This window comes from Populus euphratica, unplaced genomic scaffold (genome assembly GCF_000495115.2).
Source record: "Populus euphratica unplaced genomic scaffold, PopEup_1.0 scaffold2.1, whole genome shotgun sequence".
Taxonomy (NCBI): Eukaryota; Viridiplantae; Streptophyta; class Magnoliopsida; order Malpighiales; family Salicaceae; genus Populus; species Populus euphratica.
In genome coordinates, this window is record NW_011499846.1 from 2,417,496 (window position 1) to 2,444,366 (window position 26,871).

Below are 26,871 nucleotides of genomic sequence, written 5' to 3' on the forward strand. Positions count from 1 at the left end.
TTCTGCAAATCTTCGTCTAATTTTTTATTTTTTTTAATTCTAGAGTCTTTGTTAACATTTTATGACCTGGTCAATAATCATATTGATATGAACGAATGGTTCCTCGAGGATATATCCAGACCAGTTCAATTCTTACTGCTGTTTTCAGTTTTGCGACCAGCAGACTTGAACCCTTGATTTGAAGCTGTTTCATGTGTTAGCACAAACCAACAAGCTACTTATTGTTGAGTCCAGCTGTATGTTATTCATCTTTGCAAACTTGAATATTCTGTTTCTTTTCCTGCTCCTAATGATCAATATTTAGCCATGAATGGTATGTTTTTAGTTAGTCTGTCATTTTAATTTGTTTCACAACGGGTATGTTTTTAGTCTGTCATTTTAATTTGTTTCACAACTTCTGTTGATTCTTACTTCTGTTTCTTCCCTGATTTAAAATATTTTGCAGGAATGAAGACGAGAAAAAAAGAGAGAGCGGTAGAAGATGCTGGAGGCATTGTCAACAACGAAAAAGGAATTCCGCGATTTAAGACTTTGCAACTGGCTAGCAGCTTATGCGATCTATCAACTTGAGCATTTTACAGATGAAACTGCATGATTTGAGTGGATCTACCACATCAGAGCCGGGATGACAAGATGCAAGAAAGAGACTACAGAGACTACATTTGCAGCTAGCCAGGCACTGTCATGATAGACCAGTCAAAATCAAGTAGCCGAAGCAGGCCCAAGAAAGAAGAGGAGGTGGCGAAAGAGAAAGAAAGAGAGCCCAACATGACAGACCCAGCCCAACTGGAGAGGTGGAAGGGAAAGGCCCAAACCTGCTAGCAGTTGAGCCGATGACTCCATTGGAGATGAAAAGAAAGCCCAATTTAGCAACTTGTTGGGCCAAATGGCCTAGACTTCGTCAAAGATTTGAGAAAACGAAAACAAAACATTTGAGCTTCGAACAAGCTTGTATTTTTGCTGATGTGCAGTCGAGGAAAGCAAACTGGCCTCTAAAGAAGAGAGTGCGATAAGGGAAGGTATAACTGAATAGTTCTAACAGTTATGACATATTTGAACTCGTTTTCCTACAGCCAAACTAACAGCCTGCAATAATTAAATCGTATATAAGTAATTACTTTGGTTCTGTTTTCTCTTTTTTATTTGAAGAAAAAAAATCCCTTTTAAAAATAAAAAGAGTATTCAAGTCCAAGTTGCCACTTCCTAATGTATTTTTCTACCTTGTTTTACCGAGAGCTGTTTCATGGTGAATTAAATTTTTATCTTATTAAACAATAAGATATTATATATTGATTCTTTCTTAGCAGTTTTAGGAAAAACATTTAGGAGGGCTAAAGTTTAAATTTTCTTTATTTTTAGTACTAAAAATCTAATTAGTTAAAGGAGAGGTCTTTTCCCCACCTACGTCCACTCCAGTAACATTTATAGTCACCAGATCTTCCCCTTCCATAGTTTCTCGTGCATCTTCTTTCTTTCTTCTAAAATAAACATGTTGTCTCTCTCTCTCTCGCTCTTTTTCAATTTGTCCAGTAGCTGTGGTGAAATCTAACTACACTTAACAGTATAATGGGGGCGGATAGTAATATTAGTTTGAGGGTCTAATTAGAGAAAAATATTTAGAAGGGGGTTCAATTCAATATTTTTATTTTGAGGACTAAAAATCTAATTTATTGAAGAAGAGAGGACTGAAAAATTCTTTCCAGGGCCGTGCATCTCCCCCGTGTCATGTTCTTATCATCTCCCCCCTATAAATATATTCTCTCTCTCTCTCTCTCACTCTGTCCCACACGCTATTCATCAAGTTCTCTCTCTCTGGATTGGTGTGCTTTTAGCTTGGAGTTTTCAGTACTTTCAATTGTTTTGTTTTCTGCAGCTACCAGCCAATTCAATGGAAGCTCCATCTGAACTTGTCGGAGGTACAGTACAATACTTCTATATATCCATGATAAATAAGTATTTAGGTGGCTAGATCTCTAATTTATATGTTCATCATTTCTCACATATTTTCCCCGAGCTAGCTATTCTTAACTAGCCTGATTTTGGGCTGATGCTGATGTTTTTGTTTGGTTTCCACGAAACTATAAAAAAAAAAAAAAAAACAATGCAATCGTCATTCAAACACTTTGAAAAGTTACCCTATTAAAAACAATTAGAGTCGAATATAGCTAAAAGGAGATTTGTTTTAAGGGTTTTTTTTAATAAAAAAAGGATATCTATAGTTGAAAGTAAAGATAATTCATCGTAGTAATGTAATATGGATATATACTGTTTTGATTCTCGATCGGCTAAGTTCAGTAGGATCATTAAACATGAAACAAAGTTATGATTAGTGCTGTGCGGCTAAGCATTTTAGCTCCTCGTTACATGAGTTATCAACCTTAATTTATTACCTAAAAAAAAAAAGAAAAAACAATAAGCTTCTCCATAAAGAGAATCTACATAGTTTTAATGGAGTGTACAGATCAGTTTAAGTAACTAATCCTTGATCGGGTAACTAGAAGTTTTATAACAATCCTTTCTTTTTTGGAATTATATTACTCATATGTAGCATATATAATGGATCGATACAAACGGATGGCTAGAGCTTCTATTCCACTGAAAATCTTGACAGTACTGATACCTATATCTAGAACCCATTAATATTTAATATGTTGGTGAATTACCAAATACATCAGTAGGTTAACATGCATATACATTGATTGTAATTGAGCATTGTAAAAGGAAGGATGATCGGTTCACCCATATCATATTGATTTGTGACTGTTTTATAGATGTTAATATATGAAGACAACCAATAATGCTAGGATATTGAAAAGCTAGCGAACGCATTCTATTAACATAATTGGCAAGGGTTTTTTTACCTTGTTATTATATATATACTTAAACCCTATTGCTATAGTTATTTCGAGCTTTGTTCTCCTAAATTTTAAACATATGAACACAGGTCAAGTTGTCCAACCATCAGCTGCTGAAACTAAGAAAGCAAAGAGACGGGTAAGTGATAAGAAATATTGTCATGGAAAGAAGCTAGAAGTGACTGGAGCAGTATGATCCCCTCCATATTTTTTTTCTCGTTTTAAACTCCATATATTGTTAATTTATGCTTTTCTCTTTTTTTTTTTATATATATATATATATACACGTGCAGCAAAAGATGAAGGACACTCAGAAACAGTTAAAAAAGCTGAAAGCAGATTATGCTAAGTTGGTTAAAAGCGAAGCCTCCTCCAATGAAATACTGGATCGCTTGAAAAACGACTTGGAGAAAGCTAGAGAAGCTAAAAGGCTACAAGAGCAAAAGGTTGAACAACAAAAACTTATGATCAATACGCTTCAGCAACTTGTAAGGCTGCGTTTTCTCTTCCTACATATATAGATATCATTTTGCACGCACTAATAGTTACGTGTGACTTCTTTAACATCCATATGCATACATGTAGAGAGAGTGAAAGGACTACAGTCTCCTCTCGAAGATGGATGATAGTTTTTGTGTGTGGAAACTGGAGAGAATAATACACATATTCATATTGTTCTTGCCATTAATTAATAGCCCCAAATTAATAGTTCTATATATATGTATAGATATAGATTTTGGATTTTGAAACCAATCACTTGAGTAGTTTTTTAAATTGTAACACATTTCAAGCATCGAATAGGAATAAACTATTAGATGATTAAAAAGTACTCACAAAGGGGCTTGATTGCAAAAACAATACATTAAATGACTAAATTGTATTTCTTTCTTAAGAATACGAGTAAAAATTACAAACAAAGACTATTTGTGATACAATACAGGGACTGAAATAAAATTTTCAAAACTTATATGGACTAAAACAAAGATTTATGAAAGCCCCGTGCATTACTAAACAAATTTTACAATCAAACAAAGTATTAAACTCCAATCCTTACATCACATCAAATACCAAGTAAATAAAATTCTTATTAACTTTAGGTAGTTCCGGTACTATGAATTTTAATTGTATAAAAAATATTGATGTAGTCTTGGTATATAAAAGTAGTTTGCAAATATCCTAAACATTGAATGGACATAAAAAATTAAAAAGAAAACTTTATGCAGTAGGAATGTAAGATCAATATGCACAAAATTCCTATAAAAATAATCATGAGAGCCTGCATTTTTTATTTTCGATGTCAAAAGCATGAATATATTGCTGCACACATTTTGATCCTCTGCTAATAATGTCAAAACACTTTTAACATAACATTAACTCATTTTCCTTTTCTCTTTATAGATAAATCACTATCTGTAACTATGTATAAAAATTTTGTAGTTGCAGCTCCCATTTGAGATGACTGAATTTGGCACTGGATAGACAGGGCTATCTGTTCATCACCCACCAGTTTATCAGTCTGGCATATGTATGTTTCCATTTTTCTTTATAATTACTGATCATTGTTTTTGTTTTAAAAAATATATACAAAAAAACAAACAATTTAATGTACAACTTTTTAAACGAGGTGATTTTCAAAAATTGTAATAACTATTGTTGGTTTTGCTTTTTTTTCAACAAAGAAATAAGAATAACAATTTTTTATTAATGTTTTCAAGAACCTGAAAATTTTTTTAAAAAAAAAACTTAAATGATATCAAATTAACAATCTCTTAATTTTTATTTTTTGTTGTTTAGAATATGTACTAACAATTTTTTTTACTATACGCAGGGGGACAATAGTGAGCAGCCCGCCTCAGCTAATAATGATCAATTCCCTAGAGTTCACTTATCAAACTAATGATAAATAAACGGCAGCTTATAACATTGACATGTTACGAGTGCCGGAATGTACTAAAAGTACTGTTTTTATTTTTCAGAATTATCTATATGTCCTGAAACTTGACTGATTTGAAATTAAAATAGGGCTGAATTAATGAAAAAACTGGTTAGAAAAATGGCCCAGAAAAACCTGATTGACCCGGCGGGTCGATCCAGGTAAACCCGGCTGTTTATATATATATATATTAAACAAGTTCGTTTTTAGCTTTAGCAGAAAACTTAATTCCCGTCTCTGTTCAAAGTTCACAGCAGCCATATCAGTTGCAGAGCAATTTAAGCTAAACGCAAGCCATACCAGGTAAGTCCCCATCTCTCTCTCCTTTCGAAACCTAAAAAATAACACTGAACACAAAAGTAAAACAAAACAAAATCTATTCTCCTGTTTCTGTCTCCAAAAACCCTAGCTTCTTCTATTATGCCTTCATAACAGTAACCGTAATACGCAGATCCGGTAATAAACCAAAAGAAGAAAAAAAGCCCCAACTCTTGAAGACCTGGAATGGCTAAGTTAGGGCAACAAACTGTGGAATTCTCAATTCTCGTGAGTCGAGCTACCGAGGATTCATTTCTTTCTCTGAAAGAATTGATGGAGAAATACAAATCCACCCAACAATTTGATTCTGACAAGAAGATTAGTCTTTTGAAGTACTTGGTTCACACATCACACTTAACAGTGCATGCTTAGACTTAGTGTCCTTGCTAAATGGTGCTAACAGGTCAAGAAGATTTTTTTTTTTTTTGATTGGTTGGTTTTTGTGTTAAAGAGTTAATTTGATTCACGCCTCAGCAACGTATGCTTAGAGGTGTTTTTTTTTTCTATTCGGGTCAACCTGTAACTTGATTATTGCACCGAGTTGACTATCAAATCAGATTTAAAAACTATACATGTATGTTTTATGAAGATATTGATGGCAGTTACACCGAGTATGTTTTATGAAGATATTGATGGCAGTTGGTTGGGGAATTGCTTTTTTTTTATCAGAACATGAATTGTCAATTCCTCTCTTGGATAGAAAGGACCTTTGTTGTTTCAGTTTCTAACTAGGAAGGTAGAATTTACGTTGATGTTCTTTGATTACATGTTTGGTATTGTAGTGCGCAAGGTGTTTTTTTATAGTGTTTTTATCTTAAAAACACATTAAAATAATTAATTTTGTGAGTTTGTTTTATTTTTAATATTATCATATCAAAATTATTAAAAAACACTAAAAAAATTAATTTGATATTTTTTCAAGGCAGTGACACTTTTAAAAACCACTTGAAAACAAAGGCTACAATATTTTTAATAAGTATATGGTTTGGATTAAGTTTGTTTTTGTTTTTAGATGTTTTTTAAACATATTTTTTCCTTAAAAAAATATTAAATTAATATTTTTTTTAGTCCCTTTCTATTATTTTAATGTTATGATGTTAGAAATAAAATAAGAAGCTAAAAAAAAATTAATGTATTTCTTAAATGAAAAGCACTTAAAAGCAACTTGCTACACAAACAAATATTATAGTTTGAGAGAAATTAAATCTTGATGCCCAGAGTCAATAAAAATGCATTTTTTTGAAAAAAATGATGCTATCTACATATGTAATTTAATATAATTTTCAAAAAAAATTCCGAGAATAATTTGATTTTGATTTTTTCTTATCAAATCCAACATTAACCTTTGTTAAAATCCAGTTGCAAAACCATATTGTAAGCACCACGATAACTCCCTCGATAAAATATGACATCCAAGCAAAGAGAAATGTCGTCATAAAATTCAAACATAAGGCTTGTCTGCAAAATACTAAAGTGACCATTGCATTGCAGTGCATGAAATGCAATTGCAATTGTCTCACAAAGCATGTTCCTTTGAATCTCACTTAGCAATTTAAAGCAACTAGACTTGGTAATAATATATTTAACCAACCTTGAACTTCAATCCACCGTGTCATCAATTTTATTATTTTTATTAAAATGATATTATTTTATTCTTTAAAAACTTTATTTAGTGTTAAATTAGATGAAATCTCAATATTAATAAGGTGATTAACTAAAATTTTAAGTTGTTTAATTAAATAAATTTAATTCTTAGTTCAAATTAAAATGCAATCCATATCATATCTCAAATAGATTTAAACGAGTTTAATAATCATCCTAAGAACTTCTTAATTGTTATAGAAATTATGACTTTTCAAACACGAAACATAAGACTAGAAGTACTTTATCTGTAAAAAAAAAAACTTAATTCTTAACCAATCACACTTTATCTGTAAAAAAAAAAAAAACTTAATTCTTAACCAATCAAATAGCTAAAATTGAACAAAACAAAGAATTTCAATTGTAGAAAAAGGATAAAAAGAAAATAGCAATTGAAATAATGAGCATCAAAATTAAAATAAAATAAAAATTTTATTTTTGATTGAATGGTGGAAATGAAAAGAAATTTTTTTTAACAAAAAGATAAAAAACAATTAATCAAAATAATGCATGAGGATTAAAGTTGAGATAAAAAAATAAAAACAATTATTAAAAGGTAGAATTGAAAAGAAAATTCAATTTAACGAAAGGATCATAAAATGATTAAAAGAATAAGAACTAATTAAAAAATATATTACAAATTAAGATTAAATGATCAAATTGAAAATAAATTAAAATTTTATAAAAAAACAAAAAAAAATAAAAATTAAAAGATTAAGTATTAAATTTAACTTTTTAAAAATTCAAATGACAATTCTAAAATTTTACATGACCAAATGAGATTTTTCAGAGGATGAGAGAGAAAAATGAAAGAAAAAAAGGAGTCATCGGTGCCCTACTATCACTCCAACACCACCGCACATCATTACAAAAAAAAAAGATAGCATTATGGCGCTTTCAATTACATAGCAAAAGTTGGTATTTTGTTGCTCGGAAGTGCAACATGCATGATTGAAACGCACTTGCATTTCTTATATGAAATGCATGTTTTAGTCATTTTTAATTTTTAATAGTATTTTATACCTATTAAAATATCAAAGTTCTTTTTAATTAATTTGATAATAATGTAAATAATAAGTGTGAAAATAAAAAAATATCCCTATTAGTTTATAATTCTTTTATTTTTATAGATATTTTAATCACTTTATTTTGTTTTTAAAATATAAAAAAATTATTTATCTTCAAAATTTTTAATGATAACCAATGAATCTAGATAAATAACCAATGAGTCTCTGTTTGAATGATCGTTGCACCTAATAACAAAACTGTTATTACACTATTTTAGTCATCGATGCTATTGAGCACGAGTTAACGGTGTTTTTGAGAGGGATTTTAACTTCTGCTAATAATTTTATATATTTTGCTACAACTGTTTGAATGATCAGTTGATGTTCATATTTTGAGTTTCGAAATAAACCTTCTTTGCTATTAACGAGAAATTTATCAGCCACTACATGGTAGTGGGCTTTCACGTGGTGGACCCGTAATATATAATGTGATATTTTCTGCAAGTCTTCGTCAATTTTATTTTTTAAAATTCTCGAGTCTTTGTTAACATTTTAAGTCTTGGTCAATAATTCATATTGATATGAACGAATGGTTCCTCGGAGCCACAAATACCACCAAAGCAGCACAAGTCTTGGTCAATAATTCATATTGATATATCTTGTTGAGTCCAGCAGCATGTTATTCATCATTGCACACTTGAATAATCTGTATGTTATTCATTTAGCCATGAATGGTGTATTTTTAGTCTGTCACTATTTTTTTTCAACTTCTCTTGATTCTTACTTCTGTTTCTTCCCTGATTTAAAATATTTTGCAGGAATGAAGACGAGAAAACAGGAGAGAGAGGTAGAAGATGCTGGAGGCATTGTTAACAATGAGAATGGAATCCCGCGATTTAAGACTTTGCAACTGGCTAGCAGCTTATGCGATCTATCAACTTGAGCATTTTACAGATGAAACTGCATGATTTGAGTGGATCTACCGCATCAGAGCCGGGATGACAAGATGCAAGAAAGAGACTACAGAGACTACATTTGCAGCTAGCCAGGCACTGTCATGATAGACCAGTCAAAATCAAGTAGCCGAAGCAGGCCCAAGAAAGAAGAGGAGGTGGAGAAAGAGAAAGAAAGAGAGCCCAACATGACAGACCCAGCCCAACCAGAGAAGAGGAAGAGAAAAGGGAAAAAAGAGGAAGGGAAGGCCCAAACATTCTAGCAGTTGAGCCAGCCCAATTGAGCAAGTTGTTGGGCCAAATGGCCAAGATTTCGTCAATGGTTTGAGGAAACCACAACAAAACATTTGAGCTTCGAGCAAGCTTATGTTTTTGGCGATGTGCAGTCCAGCAAAGCAAACTGGCCTCTAAAGAAGGAGAATGATAAGGTATGACAACAGTTATGACGTAGTCGAACTAGTTTTCCTACAGCCGAACTTCATATCATCCCCTATCGGTCGTTTTTCGGGCATCATCGCTCGGTTTCGTGGAGATGGCTTTCTTTCTTCAAAAATAAATATTTGTCTCTCTCTCACTCTCCGTCTCATACTCTATTTCATCAGGTCCTAAATTCTCTCTCTCTCTGATTATTGTTGTGCCTTTACTTAGGAGTTTTCAATACTTGTCCTTGATCCAGTTGTTTTGTTTCCTGCAGATACCACGCAATTCAATGGAAGCTCCATCTGAACTTGTTGGGGGTACAGTGCAATCCTTGTACATATCTATGATAAATAAGGCTTTAGTTGAGTAGATCTCTAATTTAAATATGTTCATCATTTCTCAAATGTTTTCACTGTGATTTTGTGCTGCTGTTGATGTTGTTTGGGTTGCAAGAAATTTTAAATCTTTCTATTTTTTAAAAAATAGATGGTTATTTAATCGCCATTCAAACACTTTGGAAAGTTAACCTGTTAAAATCAATTAGAATCGAATGCAACTAGAAGGAGATTTGTTTTAAGGGGTTTTTTTAAAAAAAAAACAGATATATAGAGTTGAAAGTAAGGATAAAAATGAACAGCAATAATTCATGGTAATAATGTATTATGGATATACCTTGTTTTGATCCTTGATTTTCTAAGTTCAGTTGGATCATCTTATCAAACATGAAACGAAGTTATGATTAGTACTGTATGGTTAAGCATTTTAGCTCCTTGTGACATGGGTTATCAACCCTGATTTATTACAAAAAAAGAAAGAATAAAGTAGACAATAATTAAGCTTCTACATAAAGAGAATCTACATGGTTTTTATGGAGTGTACAGATCAGTTTAAGCAACTAATCCTTGATTAGGTAGCTAGGGGTGACTATAAATTTTATAACAGTCCTTTCTTTTTTGGAATTATATTAGTCATATGTAGCATGTATAATGGATAAATACAAACGGATGGCTAGAGATTCTTTTCCAGAGAAAATCTTGACAGTACCGGTACCTAAATCTATAAACCATTAATTAAAATGGTGGTGAATTACCAAATACACCAGTAGGTTAACATGCATATACATTGATTGTAATTGAACACTGTAACAGGAAGGATGCTTCACCCGTATTATATATTGATTGGTGACTGTTTTATGGATGTTAATATATGAAGAAAACCAATAATGCTAGGATATTAAAAAGCTAGCGAACGTATTCTGTTAACATAATTGGCAAAGTTTTTTTTACTTTTTTAGGACATATATACTTGAACCATATTGCTATATTTATTTCGAGCTTTGTTCTCCTAAATTTTAAACATGTGAACACAGGTCAAGTTGTCCAACCATCAACTGCTCAAACTAAGAAAGCAAAGAGACGATGGGTAAGTGATAATAAATATTGTCATGAAAAAAAGATAAAAGTGAATGAGCAATATGATCCCCTCTATATTTCTTTTTTCCTGCTTTTAAACTCCATGGATTGTTAATTTATCCTTTTCTCTTTCTATATATATCTACGTGCAACAAAAGATAAAGTGCACTCAAAGACAGTTCAAAAAGCTGAAAGCAGATTATGCTGAGTCTGTGAAAGGCGAAGCCTCCTCCAAAGAAATACTGGATCGCTTGAAAAACAACTTGGAGCAAGCTAGAGAAGCTAAAAGGTTACAAGAGCAAATAGTTGAACAACAAAATCTTATGATCAACGCGCTTCTACAACTTGTAAGGCTGCGATTTCTCTTCCTCCATATATAGATATCATTTTGCACACACTAATAGTTACGTGTGACTTCTTTAACATCCATATGCATAGATAAAAAGAAAGTGAAATTGTATTGATAGAGAGCCAGCATTCTTTATTTTCAATGTCAAGAGCATGGAAATATTGCTGCGCACATTTTGATCAGCTGCTAAAAATGTAAAATCACTTCAAACAAAACATTAACTCATTTTTCTTTTTACTTTATATATAAATCGTTATCTTTAACTATGCATAAAAATTTTGTAGTTGGAGCTCCCATTTGAAATGATGTCAGACAACACATTTGGCACTGAAGAGGCAGGGCTACCTGTCCATCATTCACCAGAAGACCCGGCCATTTAAGAGTCAGGGGCTGCCTCAATCACATCTTCCTCAAGGATTGGCACATGTATGTCTCCATTTTTCTTTATGATTTTTCTTGAGTTCCATTTCTATTTTTCATTAAGAAATAATCAACGGTCATTGTTTTTGTTTTAAAAAATATAAAACTGCAAACAATTGTTGTCAAAATTCTTAAATGAGGCGATTTTCAAAAATTGTAATTATGATTGTTGGTTTTTTTTTAACAAAAAATTAAGAACATCAAATTTTTATTTTTGTTTTCAATAACCTGAAAATTAAAAAGAAAGACAGAAACATAAATGATATCAAACAATCTCTTAATTTTTATTTTATGTTGTTTAGAATGTGCACTAACAATATTTTTTTACTGTACACAGGAGAACACTAGTGAACAGTTCACTTCAGCTAATAATGATCAGTTCCCTGGTGTTTACTAAATACATGTTTGTCTACACGTTGTGTTTCATGTTAAAAAACATAATTTATTGTTTTTGGCTTCAACCTCGCTTTTCACCGCATGGACAAACGAAACTATGATCAAACTAATGATGAATAAACGCCATGAGTGTTTTATGAAGATTTTCGATAATATATATTGGTGGCAGTTGGTTGGGTAGTTTATTTTTTTTATTAGAGCATGAATTGTCGATTCCTCTCTTGGATAAAAAGAACCTTTGTTGTTTCAATTTCTAACTCGGAACGTAGAATTTATGTTGTTGTTTTGTGGTTACATTTTCGGTTTCATGTAAGAAAATATTTTTTTATTTAAAAATATTTTTTAAGTTTTAATTTTATTTTAAAAGCACTGTATCAAAATTATTAAAGAACACTAAAAAATTAATTTGATGTTTTTTCAAGATGAATATATTTTTAAAAAGTATCTAAAAACATGAAGCTACAATAATCTAAGTGCATGGTCGGGATTTGTGTTTTTTTTTTTTAGACATTAAATATGATGATGTTAAAAATAAAATTAAAGATTAAAATAATGAGAATATCAGATAAAAAAATAAAAACAATTATCTTTATTAAATGATGAAATTTAAAATAAAAATCAATTTAACAAAATGACCACAAAACGATCAAAAAAATCTAGATTAAATTTTAAAAAATAGCATATTATAAATTAAGATTGAATGATTAAATTAAAAATAAATAAAAATTTTATAAAAACATAAAAAATTAAATTCAATATTTTAAAAAATCAAGTATTTTTTTTTTAAATATTAAATGTGATGATGTTAAAAATAAAATTAAAAATTAAAATAATGAGGATCAAAGTTCAGATAAAAAAATAAAAATAATTATCTTTATTAAATAATGAAATTTAAAATAAAAATCAATTTAACAAAATGACCACAAAACGATCAAAAAAATCTAGATTAAATTTTAAAAAATAGCATATTATAAATTAAGATTGAATGATTAAATTAAAAATAAATAAAAATTTTATAAAAACATAAAAAATTAAATTCAATATTTTAAAAAATCAAAAAACAATTCTAAAATTTTACATTGCCAAACAAAAATTCTAAGGAAGCAAGAGAGAAAAATAAGAGAAGGAAAAAAAGTCATTGATGCCATGCCGTCACTCTAGCACCACTACACACCGTTAAAAAAAAAAAAAAAAACATTGTAACTCTTTTAATTGCATAGCAAAAATTGGTGTCGTGTTGCTAGGAGGCCCACCAAGCACCATTAAAAGGCACTTGCACTTCTTGTATGAAAATGAACGTGCTTGCTATTTTTTGTTTCTTAATATTATTTTATTTTTATTAAAATATCAAAGTGTTTTCTTGTTAACCTAATAATAATAATGTGAAAAATAAATGTGAAAATACAAAGATGTCCCTAGATGTGAGTTTATAATTTTTTGTTTTTATAGATATTTATTTAATCACTTTGTTTTGTTTTTAAAATATAAAAAAATAGTTATTTTTAAAAAATTTAATGATAATCACTGAATCTTTTTTTTTTTTAACATAGGTGTCCGGGTCAGCTTGCGCGCACCACGACTAATTCCACAGGCCCTGAAGTTAACGACCATGTAAGCCTCCAGTGGCTATCATATGAGTAACCAAGAACTCGAATCTGAAATCATAGAGAAAGCAAATCTTTTAGTTCCAAGTCTTTATCATTTGACCACCACCTAGATGGTTGATATCTTGATAAATAACCATGTTGCACCTAAAAACGGGTTGAATGTTTTTTTATCTTGAACACCACCTAGATGGTTGATAATCACTGAATCTTGATAAATAACCATGTTGCACCTAAAAACTGGTTGAATGTTTTTTTATAATAAAAATAACAAAACTGTTATTACACTATTTTAGTTATCGGTGCTCTTGAGGACGAGTTAACGCTGTTTTTCAAAGGGATTTTAACTTTAATTTTATATATTTTGCCACAATTGTTTGAATGATCACTTCCCTCCGCATTCCATATTTTGAGTTTGGAAATAAACCTTCTTTGCTATTAACGAGAAATTTATCATCCACCCCATGGTAGTGGGCTTTCACGTGGTGGACCCGTAATATAATGTGATATTTTCTGCAAGTCTTCGTCAATTTGTTTTTTTAAAAAAATTCTCGAGTCTTTGTTAACATTTTAAGTCTTGGTCAATAATTCATATTGATATGAACGAATGGTTCCTCGGAGCCACAAATACCACCAAAGCAGCACAAGTCTTGCTGCTGTTCCCAGTTTTGCGACCAACAGACTTGAACCCTTGCTTTGAAGCTGGTTCATGTGTTCGCCCAAACGAACAGGCTATATCTTGTTGAGTCCAGCAGCATGTTATTCATCATTGCAAACTTGAATATTCTGTTTCTTTTCCTGCTCCTAATGATCAACATTTAGCCATGAATGGTATATTTTTAGTCTGTCGCTGTTTGTTTCTCAACTTCTCTTGATTCTTACTTCTGTTTCTTCCCTGATTCAAGATATTTTGCAGGAATGAAGACGAGAAAAAGAGAGAGAGAGAGGTAGAAGATGCTGGAGGCATTGTCACCAATGAAAAAGGAATTCCGCGATTTAAGACGTTGCAACTGGCTAGCAGCTTATGCGATCTACCAACTCGAGCATTTTACAGATGAAACTGCGTGATTTGAGTGAATCTACCACATCAGAACTGGGATGACAAGATGCAAGAAAGAGACTAGCATTTGCAGCTGGCCAGGCACTGTCATGATAGACCAGTCAACATCAAGTAGCCGAACCAGGCCCAAGAAAGAAGAGGAGGTGGAGAAAGAGAAAGAAAGAGAGCCCAACATGACAGACCCAGCCCAACCAGAGAAGAGGAAGAGAAAAGGAAAAAAGAGGAAGGGAAGGCCCAAACCGTCTAGCAGTTGAGCCAGACCAATTGAACAACTTGTTGGGCCAAATGGCCAAGATTTCGTCAAAGGTTTGAGGAAACAACAACAAAACATTTGAGCTTCGAACAAGCTTATATTTCAGTGGTGCCGTCGAGGAAAGCAAACTGGCCTCTAAAGAGAAAGGGAGTATGATAAGGTATAAATAAATAGTCTTAACAGTTATGAGTTATGGCATAGTCGAACTAGTTTTCCTACAGCCAAACTAACAGCCTCCATTGAATAAACCGTATATAAGTAATTACTGTGGTTTTGTTTTCTCTTCTTTCTTTGAAGGAAAAAATAATCCTTTTAAAAATGAAAAAAGCAATTCACATCCAAGTTCCCACTTAGTAATTTGTTTTTCTACCTTGTTTTACCGAAAGGAGCTATTTCATGGTGAATTAAATTTTTATCTTATCAAACAATAAGATATTATATATTGATTCTTGCTTAACAGTTTTCAGAGAATTGATTGAGACTAAGTGACTGCTCGTGGTATTTTTAACTGTTTTTTTTTATGAATTATAAAAATATATTTGTTTTGAAAAATATTAAATTGATAGTTTTTTATATATTTTCTAATGACTTTGACATATTAATATAAAAAATAATAAAAACATTTCAATATATTTAAAAAAAAAATTAAAAACATTTTTTTAAAAAAAAAACATCTTTATGCTGTCATAACCCAATAAATATGTCCCGCGGTCATGATGGTCTGAACCTCATACCTTACCCTATCGGTCGTTTTTCGGGCATCTCCGCTCGGTTCCGTGGAGATAGCTTTCTTTCGTCTAAAATAATTATCTTGTCTCTCTCTCTCTCTCTCTCTCTCTCATACACTATTTCATCAGGTCCTAAATTCTCTCTCCCTCTCTAAATATTGCTGTGCCTTAGCTTGGAGTTTTCAGTACTTGTCCTTGATCCAATTGTTTTGTTTCCTGCAGATACAATGGAAGCTCCATCTCAACTTGTCGGAGGTACGGTACAATCCTTGTAGTGCATATCTATGATAAATAAGTGTTTAGTTGAGTAGATCTCTGATTTATACGTTCATCATTTCTCACATATTTTCACGGTGATTTTGTGCTGATGTTGATGTTGTTTGCTTTGCATGAAATTTTAAAAAAAAAATAAAAAAAAAATTGCTATTTAATTGTCATTCAAACACTTTGAAAAGCTAACCTATTAAAATCAATTAGAGTCGAATACAACAAAAAAGAGATTTGTTTTTAAGGGTTTTTTTTAAATAAAACAGATATATATAGAGTTGAAAGTAGAAAGAAAAATGAACAACAATAATTCATGGTAGTGGTGTATTATAGATATACTTTGTTTTTTTAATACTTCATTTGCTAAGTTCAGTAGGATAATCTAATTAAACATGAAACGAAATTATGATTAGTACTGTGCAGTTAAGCATTTTAGTTCCTCATGACATGAGTTATCAACCCTGATTTATTACCCAAAAAAAAAATAGAGAGCACAATAATTAAGCTTCTCCATAAAGAGAATCTGCATAATTTTTGTGGAGTACTAATCAATTTAAGCAACTAATCCTTGATTAGGTAGTTAGGGGTCGATGACTGCAAGTTTTATAACAGTCCTTTCCTTTTTGGAATTATATTAGTCATATGTAGCAAAAATAATGGATAAATACAAACGGATGGCTAGAGCTTCTTTTCCACTGAAAATCTTGACAATACTGGTACCTACATCTAGAACCCATTAATTAAAATGGTGGTGAATTACCAAATACATCAGTAGTTTAACGTGCATACATTGATTGTAATTGAGCATTATAACAGGAAGGATGCTTCACCCATATTGTATATGTTGATTGGTGACTGTTTTATGGATGGTAATATATGAAGAAAACCAATAATGCTAGGATATTGAAAAGCTAGCGAACACATTCTGTTAACATAATTGGCAAGGTTTTTTCTACCTTGTTAGTATATATATACTTGAACCCTATTGCTATAGTTATTTCGAGTTTTGTTCTCCTAAATTTTAGACATATGAACACAGGTCAAGCTGTCCAACCATCAGCTGCTGAAACTAAGAAAGCAAAGAGACGATGGGTAAGTGATAATAAATATTGTCATGGAAAGAAAGTTGAAGTGAATGAGCAATATGATCCCCTCCATTTATTTATTTTTCCTGTTTTCAAACTCCATAGATTGTTAATTTATCCTTTTCTCTTTCTATATACATGCACGTGCAACAAAAGATGAAGGACACTGAGAGACAGCTCAAAAGGCTGAAAGCAGATTGTGCTGAGTTTGTGAAAAGATCAGAAACCTCCTCCAAAGAAATACTGGATCGCTTGAAAAACAACTTGGAGCAAGTTAGAGAAGCTAAAAGGCTAGAGGAGCAAAAAGTTGAACAACAAAAACTTATGATCAACACGCTTCAGCAACTTGTAAGGCTGCGTTTTCTCTTCCTGCATATATAAATATCATTTTGCACACACTAATAGTTATATGTGACTTCTTTGACGTCCATATGCATACATATAAAGAGAGTGAAATTGTATGGATAGAGAGTGAAAGGACTACGGTCTCCTCTTAAAGATTGATGATAGTTTTTGTCTGTGGTAACTGGAGAGAATAATACACGTATTCATATTGTTCTTGTCATTAATTAATAGCCCCAAATTAATATAGTTCTATATGTATAGATATAGAGTTTGGATTTTGAAACCAATCACTTGCGTAGCTTTTTAAATTGTAACACATTACAAGCATAGCATAAGAGTAAAATATTATATGATTAAAAAGTACTCACAAAGGGGCTTGATTGCAAAAACAATACATTAAATGACTAAATTGTATTTCTTTCTTAAGAATACGAGTAAAAATTACAAACAAAGACTATTTGTGATACAATACAGGGACTGAAATAAAATTTTCAAAACTTATATGGACTAAAACAAAGATTTATGAAAGCCCCGTGCATTACTAAACAAATTTTACAATCAAACAAAGTATTAAACTCCAATCCTTACATCACATCAAATACCAAGTAAATAAAATTCTTATTAACTTTAGGTAGTTCCGGTACTATGAATTTTAATTGTATAAAAAATATTGATGTAGTCTTGGTATATAAAAGTAGTTTGCAAGTATCCTAAATATTGAATGGTATATACGAGCCAGCATTCTTTATTTTTTATGTCAAGGGCATAAATATATTTCTGCACATATTTTGATCCTCTGCTAATAATGTAAATACACTTTTAACAGAACATTAACCCATTTCCCTTTTCTCTTTATATATAAATCACTATCTGTAACCATGTACAAAAATTTTATAGTTGCAGCTTCCATTTGAAATGACTGAATTGGGCACTGGAGCAACAGGGCTACCTATTCATCATCCACCAGAAGGCCCCGCCATTGAAGAGTCATTGGGGCTGCTTCAATCACATCTCCCTCAAGGATTGGCACATGTATGTCTCCATTTTTATTTATAATTTTACTTGAGTCCCATTTCTATTTTTCATGAAGAAATAATTACTGATCATTATTTTTGTTTTAAAAAATATAAAACTGCAAACAATTGAATTGTCAAACTTTTTAAACGAGGTGATTTTCAAAAATTGTAATACCGATTGTTGGTTTTGTTTTCTTTTAACAAAAAATCCCAAACATCAATTTTTTATTTATGTTTTCAAAAGCCTGAAAATTAAAACAAAAGACAAAAACTTAAATGATATCAAACAATCCCTTGATTTTTATTTTTTATTGTTTGGAATATACTACCATATGGTTGAAAAGTACTCAAAAGGGGCTTGATTGCAAGAACAGTACATTAAATATATTTCTGCACACATTTTGATCCTCTACTAATAATGTAAACAAACTTTTAACGAAGATCAACTCATTTTTCTTCTTTTTTTTTTTCTGTGTATCAGTTTTTGTAACTATGTATAAAAATATTGTATTTGTAGCTTCCATCTGAAATTGTGGACAACACATTTGACACTAGAGTTGACACTAGAGAGATACGGCTAGCTATTTATCATTTATTAGTGTATTATTAAAAAATAATACAAATTATATCTTGAAATTTTATTTAATAATTTAAGTTATTGGATTGAGATGATTCTTTGATATGGTATCAAAGTTTTGATAACCAAGTAGTCTAATGTTTAAATTTCATCATCCTTATTTATTTAATAAAAGTTAAGTACAAGGTAATATAAAATTACATAAATTTCAAGTTTTGAAAACTTTTTTAAAAAATATATATATTATAAAATAATATAAATTATATTAGACTTTTTTAAAAAATATATATATTAAAAAATAATATAAATTATATTATAAAAACTTATATAATATTTTAAGTTATTAAATTGATATATTTCTTTTATATTTTCCAGTCAGGAGACTTGGCCATTATGGAGTCATTGGGGCTGCTTCAATCACATGTCTCCCAAGGATTGGAACATGTATATTTCTGTTTTCTTTATAATTTTACTTGCGTCCCACTTCTATTTTCATGAAGAAATAATCAATGTTGTTCATTGTTTTTGTTTTTAAAAATATAAAAAAGCAAACAATTGAATTGTTAAATTTTTTAAACGTGGCGATTTTAAAAAACTATAATACCGATTGTTTGTTTTGCTTTTTTTCAACAAAGAAATATGAATAACAATTTTTATTTAAGTTTTCAAAGGCCTGAAAATTAAAACAAAAGATAAAACCTTAAATGATATCAAATTAACAATCTCTTGATTTTTATTTTTTGTTGTTTAGAATGCGTACTGACAGTGCTTTTTTACTATACACAGGGGAACGATGTTGAGCAGCCTGCCTTAACCTATGATGGTGATCTGCCCGTTAGTCTTGATCACTTGAACAACCCTGATCCGTCGAGAACAGCAATGGCGTCCGGTAGCTCGCCAATGCAAGGTTCACTTGCTCCTCAGAGGCAGGCACGTGCATGTCTCTATTTTCTTTATAATTACCCGCATCTCATTTCTATTTTTCATGAAAAAATAATTACTGATTCCCTCCTTGCTATGTTTTAGTTTTGTTTTTTTTTAAATATATATATAAAAAAACAAATAATTGAATTGTCAAGTTTTTAAAATAAGGTGATTTTCAAAAAAACAAAATAACACTTGTTGGTTTTGTTTTTTTTTAAACATCAAATTTTTATTTATGTTTTTAAAAACCTAAAAATTAAAACAAAAGACAGAAATTTAAATGATATCAAACAATCTCTTAATTTTTATTTTTTGTTGTTTATAACGTGCACTGACAATTATTTTTATTATACACAGGGGAACAATAATGAGCAGCCCGTCACAGCTAATGATGACCAGTTCCCTGATAACACTCATCAAACTTAAGATGAATAAACGGCGGCTTATTAGCAGGCAATAACATTGGCGTTTAAGTTATGAGTGCCGTAATGTACTAAAATTACTGTTTTTATTTTTCAGAATCATCCATGTGTGTTTTATGAAGGCATTGGTGGCGGTTGGTTGCGTAATTTCTTTTTCTGTTTTAGCATGTTTGTTAGTGTGTTTTAAAAAAAAATAAAAAAATTTATTTTATTTATTTTAAATTAATATATTTTTTATATTTTCAAATTATTTTCATTTTAAAAATAATTTCAAAAAAATAAAAAATATTATTAACATATTTTTTAAATAAAAAATACTTGAAAAAATAACTTGAAATATACTATATGAATTGTTGATTACTCTCTTGCATAGAAATGACCTTTGTTGTTTTAATTTCTAACTAGGAATGTAGGATTTATGTTCTTTTGTGTGTAAAATATTTTTTAATAGTATTTTTATTTAAAAATATATTAAAATAATTAATTTTTTATTTTATTTTTAACATCACCACATCAAAATAGTTAAAAAAACTAAAACAAATTAATTTGATATTTTTTTCAAGACAAACATGTTTTTTTAAAAATACCTAAAAACAAAAGGATAATGGAGAATAAATACATGACTTGGATTAAGGTTGCTTTTGTTTTTAGGTGTCTTTCAAGGATATTTTTTTAAAAAAAATATTAAATTGATATTGTTTGTGGTGCTTTTCAATTATTTTAATGTTAAGATGTTAAAAATAAAATAAAAAACTAAAAAATAATAATTTTAATATATTTCTCAAATGAAAAGACACTTAAAAGCAACTTGCAATACAATGACAAATATATCGTTTGAGAGAAATTTAATCTTGATGTCCAGGAGTTAATAAAAATGTAACTTTTTTAATAAAAAAATGCTATCTATATATGTAATTAAATATAATTTTCAAAATATTTTTTCCGTGAAATTTGATTTTTTCATTTTCTTATCGAATCCAACATAAATCTTTATTAAAATCCGGTTGCAAAACCATAGTGCAAGCACCAGGACAACTCCCTTGATAAAATATGATATCAAAGCAAAGAGAAATGTCATGATAAAATTGAAGCATAATTCTTACGGAATCTTGCTTCGCCAGGATGCGAGTTGATCATAAATCAAATGCAATTGCAATCGTCTCACAAAGCATGCTCCTTTAGAAGCATTCTTTTTTAAAAAATCATAAATTTTAATTTTTAACTAATTAAATATTAAAAGTTCAAATTAAAAAAAATTAATTAAAAAAAAATAAAAAAAACAATTAAAAAAACAAGCATTAAAATTAAAATTAAAATTTTATTTTTGATTGAAGGGTAGGAATGAAAAGGGAAAATAAATTTAACAAAAAAATAATCAATCAAAATTGAGATAAAAAATAAAAAAATTCTTTTATTAAAAGTGAGATTGAAAAGAGAAATTAATTTAATAAAAAGATCAGAATGATTAAAAAAATAATATATCATGAATTGGGATTGAATGATTAAATTAATAATAAATTAAAATTTTATAAAAAAATCAAGAAAAAAAATTTTAAATTAAAAAAATAAAAATTAAATTTAATATCTTGAAAAATCAAAGAACAATTTTAAAATTTTACATATCCAAACAAGATTTTCAAGGAACAGAGATAAAAGTGAGAGAAGGAAAAAAAAGTTTATTATTTTATATAACTATATTGCATGCACCTAATAACCGGTTGAATGGTTTTTTATAATAAAAATAACAAAACTGTTATTACACTATTTTAGTTAACGGTGCCACTGAGCACGAGTTAACGGTGTCTTTCAAAGGGATTATAACTTTTGCTAATAATTTTATATATTTTGCTACAACACAAGCATTAAAATTAAAATTAAAATTTTATTTTTGATTGAAGGGTAGGAATGAAAAGGGAAAATAAATTTAACAAAAAAATAATCAATCAAAATTGAGATAAAAAATAAAAAAATTCTTTTATTAAAAGTGAGATTGAAAAGAGAAATTAATTTAATAAAAAGATCAGAATGATTAAAAAAATAATATATCATGAATTGGGATTGAATGATTAAATTAATAATAAATTAAAATTTTATAAAAAAATCAAGAAAAAAAATTTTAAATTAAAAAAATAAAAATTAAATTTAATATCTTGAAAAATCAAAGAACAATTTTAAAATTTTACATATCCAAACAAGATTTTCAAGGAACAGAGATAAAAGTGAGAGAAGGAAAAAAAAGTTTATTATTTTATATAACTATATTGCATGCACCTAATAACCGGTTGAATGGTTTTTTATAATAAAAATAACAAAACTGTTATTACACTATTTTAGTTAACGGTGCCACTGAGCACGAGTTAACGGTGTCTTTCAAAGGGATTATAACTTTTGCTAATAATTTTATATATTTTGCTACAACTGTTTGAATGATCGGTTGACGTTCCCTCCGCACTGCATATTTTGAGTTTCGAAATAAACCTTCTTTGCTATTAACGAGAAATTTATCAGCCACTACATGGTAGTGGGCTTTCACGTCGTGGACCCGTAATATACAATGTGATATTTTCTGCAAGTCTTCGTCAATTTATTTTAAAAAAAAATTCTCGAGTCTTTGTTAACATTTTAAGTCTTGGTCAATAATTCTAAATTAAAATTTTATAAAAAAATCAAGAAAAAAAATTTTAAATTAAAAAAATAAAAATTAAATTTAATATCTTGAAAAATCAAAGAACAATTTCAAAATTTTACATATCCAAACAAGATTTTCAAGGAACAGAGATAAAAGTGAGAGAAGGAAAAAAAAGTTTATTATTTTATATAACTATATTGCATGCACCTAATAACCGGTTGAATGGTTTTTTATAATAAAAATAACAAAACTGTTATTACACTATTTTAGTTAACGGTGCCACTGAGCACGAGTTAACGGTGTCTTTCAAAGGGATTATAACTTTTGCTAATAATTTTATATATTTTGCTACAACTGTTTGAATGATCGGTTGACGTTCCCTCCGCACTGCATATTTTGAGTTTCGAAATAAACCTTCTTTGCTATTAACGAGAAATTTATCAGCCACTACATGGTAGTGGGCTTTCACGTCGTGGACCCGTAATATACAATGTGATATTTTCTGCAAGTCTTCGTCAATTTATTTTAAAAAAAAATTCTCGAGTCTTTGTTAACATTTTAAGTCTTGGTCAATAATTCATATTGATATGAACGAATGGTTCCTCGGAGCCACAAATACCACCAAAGCAGCACAAGTCTTGCTGCTGTTCCCAGTTTTGCGATCAACAGACTTGAACCCTTGATTTGAAGCTGGTTCATGTGTTCGCACAAACGAACAAGCTATATATTGTTGAGTCCAGCAGCATGTTATTCATCATTGCAAACTTGAATATTCTGTTTCTTTTCCTGCTCCTAATGATCAACATTTAGCCATGAATGGTATATTTTTAGTCTGTCGCTGTTTGTTTCTCAACTTCTCTTGATTCTTACTTCTGTTTCTTCCCTGATTCAAGATATTTTGCAGGAATGAAGACGAGAAAAAGAGAGAGAGAGAGGGGTAGAAGATGCTGGAGGCATTGTTACCAATGAAAAAGGAATTCCGTGGTTTAAAACTTACCAACTGGCTAGCAGCTTATGCGATCTATCAACTCGAGCATTTTACAGATGAAACTGCGTGGTTTGAGCGAATCTACCACATCAGAACTGGGATGACAAGATGCAAGAAGGAGACTAGCATTTGCAGCTGGCCAGGTACTGTCATATGATCTACTAGGCAAAATCAAGTAGCCGAACCAGGCCCAAGGAAGGAGAGGAGGAGAAAGAGAAAGAAAGGGAGCCCAACATGACAGACCCAGCCCAACCAGAGAAGAGGAAGAGAATAGGGCAAAGAAGGAAGGGAAAGGCCCAAACAGGCTAGGAGTTGAGCCCATGGCTTCATCGGAGAAGAAAACAAGCCCAATTGAACAGCTTGTTGGGCCTAATGGCCAGGATCTCTTCCAAGGTTTGAGGAAACGACAACAAAACATTTGAGCTTCGAACAAGCTTATATTTTTGGTGAGGTGCAGTCAAGGAAGGCAAACTGGCCTCTAAAGAAAAGAGACTGCGGTAAACTTGAGAGGTATAATTTAATTATTCTAGTTTGGGGTTTGTCTTTTAAATGTTATTTATTTGAGTTGTATAAATTTTAAAATTATTATAAATTGATATGATTATTAATTTTAGAGTTTATAAAATTAATTAAGATACATTCAAACTAACCAATTATTTTTATTTATTTATATATATATATATATATATATATATATCATGTGTGTGTGTGTGTGATAAAGTATGAATAAATAGTCGACATGGTCGAACTAGTTTTCCTACAGTCAAACTAATAGCCTCCATTAATTAAACCGTATGTAAGTAATTACTTTGGTTTTGCTTTCTCTTCTTTCTTAGAAGAAAAAAAATCCCTTTTAAAAATGAAAAAAAGCTAATCACATCCAAGTTACCACTCGCTAATGAGTTTTTCTACCTTGTTTTACCGAGAGGAGCTATTTCATGGTGAATTAAATTTTTATCTTGTCAAACAATAAAATATTATATGTTGATTCTTTCTTAAAAGTTTTCAGAGAATTGATTGAGACTATTAAAACAATATCTTATACAACAATTAAAACAATATTTCAATACCATTTTAAATAGAAAAATATATTGATATTAAAAATAAATTAAAACAATATTCCAATACCATTTTAAATAGAACTTTTTTTAAAAAAAAAAATCTTATACAACAATTAAAAAAAAAAAACCTCCAAAAGCAAACAATCGGCTCAAATCTAACTACAGTCAATGCCATGGTCTAAACTTCATATCATCCCCTGTTAGTTGTTTTTCGGGCATCCTCGCTCGGTTTCGCGGGGATGGCTTGCTTTCTTCAAAAATAAATATGCTATCTCTCTCTCTGATCTCTCTCTCATTCACTCTTCGTCTCATACCCAATTTCATCAGGTCTTAAACTCTCTCTCTCTCTCTCTCTCTCTCTAATTATTGTTGTGCCTTTAGTTGGGAGTTTTCAATACTTGTCCTTGATCCAATTGTTTTGTTTCCTGCAGATACCAGACAATTCAATGGCAGACCAACCAGAACTTGTCGGAGGTACTGTACAGTCCTTGTACATATCTCTGATAAAAATAAGTGTTTAGTTGAGTAGATCTCCAAGTTAAATATGTTCATAATTTCTCACATATTTTCACTGTGATTTTGCGCTGATCTTGATGTTGTTTGGTTTGTAAGAAATTTTAAATCTTTTTCGTTTTTTTTTAAAATAGATGGTCATTTAATCACCGTTTAAACACTTTGGAAAGTTAACCTATTAAAATCAATTAGATTCGAGTGCAACTAGAAGGAGATTTGTTTTAAGGTTTTTTTTATTAAAAAAACAGATATATATAGTCGAAAGTAAGGAGAAAAATGAACAGCAATAATTCATGGGAGTGATCTATTATAGATATATGTTGTTTTGATACTTGATTTGCTAAGTTCAGTTGGATCTTCAAATTAAACATGAAATGAAGCATATGTGGCGAGGTTTTATTTTTCTTTTTCTTGTCAGTATATAGATACTTGAACCCCAGTACTGTAATTAGGTCGAGCTTTGTTCTCCTGGATTTAATTTAACCATATGAACATAGGTAATCAGAACGATCAAGCTGCCCAACCATCAGCTACTGATCAGAACGATCAACGTGTTCAACTATCTGCTGATAAAAATAAAAAAGAAAAGAAACGGGAAGCTGACAGGAAATATCGTGCTCAAAAGAAGGTAGAAGTGAATGGACAATATGGTCCCTCTATATTTTTTTCCTCCTTTTAAACTCCGCAGATAGTTAATTTGTTCTTTTCTCTTTCTATATACATCTACGTGCAGCAAAAGACAGAGGACATGCTGAAACAGATTGAAAAGTTGAAAGCAGATTGTGCTGAGTTGGAGACAAAACTTGTCAATGCGAATGGAAAACTGGACCTATTGAAAGGGTGCATGGAGCAAATTAGAGAAACTAGTTTGATGCAGATGCAGACGGTGGAAAGACAATATAGTATGATCAACATGCTTGAACAACATGTAAGGCTGCGGTTTCTCTTTCTACATACAAAGATATCATTTCGCACACCCTAGTAGTTACTTGTGATTTCATTAACATCCATGCATGCATACACCTGAAACCAACCACTTCTGTAGTTTTTCAAAAAGCATCGCATAAGAATAAACTACTATATGATTAAAAAGTACTCACAAAGAGGCTTGATTGCAGAAACAATAAATTAAATGACTAAATTCTATTTTTCTAAAAAATATGATTAAAGATTACAAACAAAGACTATTTGTGATTCAAATACAGGGACTACAATAAATTTTTCAAAGCTTATTCGGACTAAAACAAAGATTTATAAAAGCCTTGTGCATTAATAAACAAATTTGTAAGAATGTAAGATCAATATGCACAAAATTCCTATAAAAATAAACAAGAGAGCCAGCATTCTTAATTTATTTTCGATGTCAAGAGCATGAATATATTGCTGCACAAATTTTGATCCTCTACCAATAATGTCAAAACATTTTTAACAAAATCATCTAAGTGGTGGCCAAGTGGTAAGAGTTTGGGATCAAGGGGTTTGCTCCCTCTGTGGTCTCAGGTTCGAGTCCTTGGTTGCTCATATGATGGCCACTGGAGGCTTACGCGGTCGTTAACTTCAGGGCCCGTGGGATTAGTCGTGGTGCGCGCAAGCTGGCCCGGACACCCACATTAATCTAAAAAAAAAATACTTTTAACAGAACATTAACTCATTTTTCGTTTCTCTTTTTTTTATATATTTATATATATATATATA

The 26,871-nt window shown here is 30.4% G+C and overlaps 1 protein-coding gene across 10 annotated transcripts; it reads left to right on the plus strand.

Annotated features, from left to right (window-relative positions):
* The first annotated feature begins 818 nt into the window (after positions 1 to 818).
* On the plus strand, positions 819 to 20,147 carry LOC105131077 (uncharacterized). Of its 10 annotated transcripts, none has more exons than XM_011033855.1 (9): positions 819 to 1,004; positions 9,124 to 9,135; positions 9,402 to 9,444; positions 16,656 to 16,708; positions 16,858 to 17,049; positions 17,944 to 18,078; positions 19,015 to 19,083; positions 19,426 to 19,569; positions 19,921 to 20,147. In XM_011033855.1, exons 1-9 carry the CDS (start codon positions 834 to 836, stop codon positions 19,987 to 19,989), a joined length of 888 nt encoding a protein of 295 aa, XP_011032157.1. In that variant the 5' UTR covers positions 819 to 833; the 3' UTR covers positions 19,990 to 20,147. The 10 variants fall into 10 exon arrangements, 8 of the variants coding, with proteins under 8 accessions (XP_011032157.1, XP_011032211.1, XP_011032166.1 ...); XM_011033864.1 differs by lacking the exons at positions 819 to 1,004; positions 16,656 to 16,708; positions 16,858 to 17,049 and adding exons at positions 8,377 to 8,462; positions 10,497 to 10,549; positions 10,698 to 10,886 and having other exon boundaries at positions 8,573 to 9,309; positions 9,402 to 9,489; positions 17,950 to 18,078; XM_011033891.1 differs by lacking the exon at positions 819 to 1,004 and adding an exon at positions 8,377 to 8,462 and having other exon boundaries at positions 8,573 to 9,309.
* Positions 20,148 to 26,871: the final 6,724 nt, after the last annotated feature.